Here is a 6,842-nt window from a genome sequence, read left to right as displayed (position 1 = left end):
AAACGCTATAACGAACGTTAACGTCAACAATACTTCTGACTGCAGTTCAATTACTCACTATCCACACACACATTATTGTTCTGTCACGTTGTCACCCTCTTATATATACCAGACTACCCTATATCTAGTAATCTCCCGACAATTCCCGAAGGTTCGAGAGAACGAGTCACGTGACCTCGCTGACGCAACAATATATATAAAATAATCAGTTATTTAAGCCTAATTCGGTCAAATTTTGGAAATGTTTGCAAACATGCGCCACATAGTAGTAAAAACAAATCTACTTTCTTTCTTAAAAAGAGTATGAAACTGGAAGAAATGAATAAGTTTTGTCTGTAGATTTAAATACATATAACATGCCAGTATATTTAAGCCTAATAAAACCACACAGGCAAACATCTTCATTGCAGGTTTACTTTTCGAAAAAAAAAAATTCATATACCATAGAAACATGAGACTTTGTCAACGAATGGCATTCTTCTCTAAGTATCTTTTCCCCCTCCCCCCTTCCCATGAGCAAAACAGTTTAAAACTATTCTTCTAAAATAGTGAACTCTCATGTTAAAAGCTCAGGTGTCTGAAAGTGTTTCGTAAACCATGTAGAAGAAAATACTTGACTCGTTATTTAAAATGAAATTACCAACATCAAGAGTTTCTATATATTCGTCAATACAGATGTAGACATAGCGCACCTGTGTTCCAGTTCTGTACTTCACCCCCCAAATAATATACCCTCCAAGTACATAACCAGTTGAAAAAAAAGTGTTAAGTTATTCTATATTTGCTTTAGTTTGATTATCCGATAGAATAACAAAATGCGCGTGTCACACGAGCTCGATTATTGAGGTGTGATATTTTTCGCTTACTTGCTACCGCAGTTTGCCATGGTGAGTCTCTACACCTGGGTGAGGGAGACATGATCCCTTGGAAAACTCATACAAGTGAAAAGTTGAATCAACACTTAGGAACTCTTTCATAATGTGGTTCTCAAGGTTCTTGATCTCTAATGAAACCAACAGTTTTACAACCTTCACTTGCGTTCTGTAGAAATAACTAGCAGACTTCGTGAAAGAATAAAGTAACGATAAGGCCTTTCGCCTAACACCAATGCTCTTTAGGTCAGCGAATTTGATACGACATACTAGTGATCGAAACGCTATTTATATCATCAATTACTTGAACAGCAACAGTTTCGGTGCGAACAAGATTAACTTGGTGAACTGTTAATTTTATCAATTTATTTAAGTTATTACACCAGAATTAGGTTTTATGATGTTTATTAACATCCATTTATTGTATTTTTTTTCAAGGACTGCCCATTTCTATTTTAACTGAATCTTTTAACCTCCTCTTATTCATAATTCAACAGGTAACTTTGTCTTTTTGCCGAGTCTTTGTTATTTACCTTTATTGTTTTCGAAAGGATGACATTTTTAACTCATCTTCATATGACGTATGATTTAATTTTTTGATTAATTTCATTGAATATTTATTTTATTTTCAGTCTAGCTTGAATGTTATTATTTATATCACCTTCCGTATATGATTTATAGATTATATATTCAGGCCACCATTCTAGATCATATAATGATTTTTTATTTATTATCATTCGAAAGGTTTTCTGTAAAGTGAATGTATGTTAAATAGATTTTTCCTGGCCACGTATAATGTTAAAGATTCATAGTTGGCAATGAAAAGAGAATTATATACATATGTATCCAAATAACCTATATAAGGTTCCAATAACATTCATCCAGTAAAAGTTAATCTGCCAGATTTCTAATCATATCATCAATATCAACTAGGACTATTTGCGTCCAACTGAACCTTGGAACTTTATTCACGCTTGTTATCTTGTTGCTAAGCGACAATCATTCTGTAACTATTGTTTACCATTCTTCGATGTTCATGCTAACACTCCAGTTGTTTGTAAAAACAAGCAGAGACAAATTTACTCGCTGGGTTGGTTTCAGGGCAGAGTTTGTATCAGAGTTTTATAGCAAACACAGATAAGCTTAAGCCTAGATATCGCTTATCAGAAGTGGGCCACAGCCATGTTGAGAGTCTGTAGAATATTTATCAAACATGATAATTATCTTGCCAATTTCTTACATTCAAGGTCTGTTTTTACGCAGTATTAGAGTTCTAATTATTTTGATGTTAGTCAGGTAGCCGAGTTCAACGACATATTATTTTTTTTTCGCAATTATGTTTGTTATATTTATTTATTTCGGAAATGTACAACTTTTCTAAAAGCGCATGAAATGAACATTGATTAAGGGTTCTGATTTGCGTATAAATCTAGAACTTTTAAGAAGTTGCAAAAATTGTCAACGCTGACATTTGGACTTAAATTTGATTTAAACGTTGCATTTGCAAATGCAAATGTGTCATAAATAAATATAGTAAAGAATATTAACCACGGGTTTTCAAGTTTCAGTAAGATTTTTGATCGGGAGAGCGCCAATCAGGCAAAATATTTCGATATAAATATAAAATATTTACTGTTAAAAATTGTGTTAGGTGGTTTACTGCAAATGGACATGAGCTTATATTTAATGCTCATTCAGCACACAGTAGTACGCATTGAGTGATTTAGTATAAGCTATTAATCATATATATATACTAAAGTACAGCCCGCCAAAAATGACGGGACAAGTACTACTACCCCCACCCCATAGTATACCCTAACCTCAACTTTCATAGCTAACTGAAATAAATAAATTTGCGAAATCAAACTTGACCAACAAAGAGGCAGAAAAGTGCAGTCAAGGCAGTCAAACGTCGGTAAATTCCTTTGTGAGCTAATCAAAATTAAGATCATTCATAAAATGAATTTGTGGCATATTCATAGAACAATTATTGGTAAAAATCAGTTAAACAGCTTCTAATATATAGAAAAAACACGGACCCTGGAATTCTCAGTTTGGCACATTAATCATTTGCCATGAAAGACCCTCGTTATTTGCAGTTTAGCTACGCATTTTTTTTCCAGCGTGTCCAAGCCGTAATAAATTGTTATAGCGGTGTATGTACCACAACATAGTTTCTTATGACAGAATATTTAGACCCCCAGTGGCACAGCGGTATGTTTGCGGATTTACAACGCTAGAAACCGCGTTTTGACACCCGTGGCGGGCAGAGCACAGATAGCCCTTGTGTAGCTTTGTGCATAATTAAAAAACAAACAATGACAGTATTTCCGAGCCCTAATATTAAACATTCGATAAATATTTTTGAAAAAAAACAACTAATTTTTTGGTTATCTCTTGTATTTGGGTCAGGCGTTTCCTAGTTTGGTAGCATTCACGGACTGTGAATCCGAGGGATCGTGGTTCGAGGCCCGTTGCCACAAAATTGCACTCTGCTCTTTGGACCTGGTGCGTTATAAGAATGACGGTTAAAGTACACTATTCGAAAAGTTTAGAATAGCTCAAGAGTTGGTAGTGTGTCTTATTGACTTGCTGCCTTCACTGTAGTGTATTAGGTTCAAAATTAGGAATGGCTACGTGCAAATAGTCTTTTGTGTAGCTTTATCAAACAAACAAACTAATTAACTAGCTTTATTCTTTAAACTTGTAAGAAACGCAAAAAAAAAATTACACTTCTGGTGTTTCAAGTTTGTATACAACTTACTGATAAAATATTTTCACACACCCAGCGGTCCAGAATGAGAGAGACCGAATAAGCTGCAGACGCCCAAGTTATGATGAAACATTACAGTCAACTGGGCTATCCCTTGGTGCGTTGGTCAACGCCGAAATGTATGCTAGACAAGTGAGTATTGCATAATTGTTTTATCTTTGGAAAACAAAATAATTTAATCGTTTATGGCTTAAATTTATTACCTCTCCACCTCCTAAACATGAAAATATTGAGGTCATCATAATGAGCGCTGGATAAACATTTAAACATTCAGGTTATTTTTGTTTCATGTAATAATATATCTCGAGTCATATACATTTTTAGGAGAAAAGGTAATGACCATGATTTGATAAAAGAAAAGTATTTAGGCGTTATAAGTTCGTTCAAACACCTTTTTTTTAGACGGTTCTCTCTTTAAATAAGCGACTTATATTAAACATTTCACTCAAAATTATTAGGAACAAAACAACAACAAAATTCACAAACTGTACGTATCGTCTACAGTGGCGGCATCTCTTGCATTGAAGATACAATAACAAACAATATGCATTGAATTCTTGTTCACTTATAAAAATAATAAAAACTTTCCAAATATTGCATAAGATATGTTAAGCTGTCTTTACCGTTCACTACGTTCTGAGAAATTTATGTAGAATTCTTTATATATATGTAATACCTTCTTTGGATATTTATCCTAAAATTTTATTTCTGTGGCAGAACAAGGTAAAACAAACCATAAATGATAATTCCATAAATTAAATTCTATTTTCAGTTAAAACAAATATCTTCCATGACGCTAGAGACGAGTCTTTTCAATCATTTCAATTTCAGTAAAAAAACTATGTATCTTCTAGTTGAACATGAATATATGATATGAATGAAAAAGTATGTTAAAATGTGGGTATATTCATTGTTTAGCAGTTGGGACCTCACCAGAATGAAATTAGTCATACTAATAAGAAAGTGGCCACCATAGCGGATGTATGTGAATCTATGAAACAACAGCTTTTGATACTTGTGGAGTGGGCTAAATACATCCCATCTTTTTCTGATCTGCCACTGGATGACCAAGTGAGTACAAATAATTTTAAGCCTATCTGATTACTGAGAAAGAACCTGACATTAGTTTAGTACAATCATATTTATTTAGAACATTTTAATTAACATATCTTTATCTTATTATTTAAATAAATAAATAAAAACTTAAAAAATAATGAATAACCGTGTCTTCTGTATCTTCTTTTTGTACCAAACTTGGTAAATGTTTTAAATTAAGGGTGTCTGTACTTTAAATTAATATTTGTGGGATATGTATAATAATTCATTTTAGAGGCATTTTTATTTATCTATTATATAACAATAGTGGGTTCACCTACTGTTTGCTGGCCTGAGATTAATAAAAGGATTATTGCCGTGATCCATTTACTTAAACCAATGTAATATCATAATTAAAAGGATGAGGGTCATAAGATATGTATTATTATTTCAACATATAATCAGATATTGTTATGTTTGAATATCAAGATTTTGTTTTTGGTGTGGAACTAAGCTTGATTATTAAATTATTTAGGTGGCGCTTTTGAGAGCTCACGCTGGAGAACACTTGTTACTTGGTCTAGCTAGAAGATCATTGTGTTTGAAGGATGTTTTATTGCTTGGTAATGACTTCGTCATCCCTCGCCATTCAGCAGAAACTGAAATCAGCAGAATAGGATGTAGAATTATGGATGAACTTGTGACAACTTTACGAGAAGTAGACGTGGATGATACAGAGTTTGCGTGCCTTAAAGCCATTGTGTTTTTTGATCCCTGTAAGCCTGAAAGTGGAATTAATAAATTATAATATCGATTGGGATACTAACTTACAATTACATGGATATGTTTGTCATATCGAAGGTTTTTAAAAATAAGTTAAGTATTGAAGATAAGTATGTTCCACAGAGGGAAACTAGGTGACTAAGTATAAGTATTACGATGAAAGTTAAACGTTACAAATTTAAAAAGTTTTAAGTTAACTACTAAGATGGAGGACTCGAAGGATTAGAGAAGATAAAGAGAGTTGGTTAAAAAGGATTTTAGAAAATATGTAAAACTAAAAGGGTTATAAAAATGTGTGTACTGAAAATGCTAAAACTAGAAGTAAGGATTTCTTTAAATACACTAGATTTATGCATATCGTTAAAATGAGAATTGGGCCTTTGAGTTTGAGGAATGCTGAAGGAAGGGTTATGAATATTACGACGATTATGGGATGGCTGGTAAAAATTCTATATCGGGACGCCACCCTCGCAACAAAGAAATTAAAACCGAATATAGAAAAAAGTAAAAAAAAAACACACACGTAAGTTTACCACTTAAACGTTACTGATAAAGTAAAATAAAGATGGAAATAATGCTAAAAAATCGACCGCAACAATTTCAATATAAGAATAAATTGGATACTCATTCGAAACTCTGGCATGTCGAGAATCAACCTGAACACCAAAGTACCACAAAAATCAGGAAAACAAAAAAACTATAAAAGAGCAAATTTTCGGAAAGGTTATTGGCTGAACGATACCCATAAAGCAAAAAACTCGTAATAATTACAAATGGCCTATTTTAAGTGGAGTGACAAGCATTGTTCAGATAATTATAGGCCAGTTGTCTTACATCTATGGTGGTAAAAGTTTTGGCATGGTTGAAGTCATGAATAGATAATTTGGCATGGTTGAAGTCATGAATAGCCAGGAATGAATAGATAATTTGGCATGGTTGAAGTCATGAATAGCCAGGAATGATTAGATGATTTGGCATGGTTGAAGTCATGAATAGCCAGGAATGAATAGATGATTTGGCATGGTTGAATAGCCAGGAATGAATAGATGATTTGGCGTGGTTGAAGTCACGAATAGCCAGGAATGAATAGATGATTTGGCATGGTTGAAGTCATGAATAGCCAGGAATGAATAGATGATTTGGCGTGGTTGAAGTCACGAATAGCCAGGAATGAATATATGATATGGCATGGTTGAAGTCATGAATAGCCAGGAATGAATAGATAATTTGGCATGGTTGAAGTCATGAATAGCCAGGAATGAATAGATAATTTGGCATGGTTGAAGTCATGAATAGCCAGGAATGAATAGATGATTTGGCGTGGTTGAAGTCACGAATAGCAGGAATGAATATATGATATGGCTATGGTTGAAGTCATG

General features: G+C 33.4%; 1 protein-coding gene across 3 annotated transcripts in view; it reads left to right on the top strand.

Moving 5' to 3' along the window:
• LOC106475553 (hepatocyte nuclear factor 4-gamma-like) overlaps positions 1–6,842 on the top strand; it is a 12,520-nt gene that overhangs the window by 1,361 nt on the left and 4,317 nt on the right. For all 3 annotated transcript variants that reach the window (XM_022379643.1, XM_022379641.1, XM_022379642.1), the window contains exons 2-4: positions 3,662–3,777; positions 4,564–4,716; positions 5,216–5,456. In XM_022379643.1, the coding sequence (XP_022235351.1) occupies positions 3,662–3,777; positions 4,564–4,716; positions 5,216–5,456 (510 nt within the window). The remainder of the gene's footprint in view (positions 1–3,661; positions 3,778–4,563; positions 4,717–5,215; positions 5,457–6,842) is intronic.

The sequence above is a fragment of the Limulus polyphemus genome, unplaced genomic scaffold, assembly GCF_000517525.1.
Source record: "Limulus polyphemus unplaced genomic scaffold, Limulus_polyphemus-2.1.2 Scaffold8794, whole genome shotgun sequence".
Classification (NCBI taxonomy): domain Eukaryota; kingdom Metazoa; phylum Arthropoda; class Merostomata; order Xiphosura; family Limulidae; genus Limulus; species Limulus polyphemus.
The sequence above is the reverse complement of the archived record's forward strand: the minus strand, read 5'-3'. Positions and strand labels throughout refer to the sequence as shown.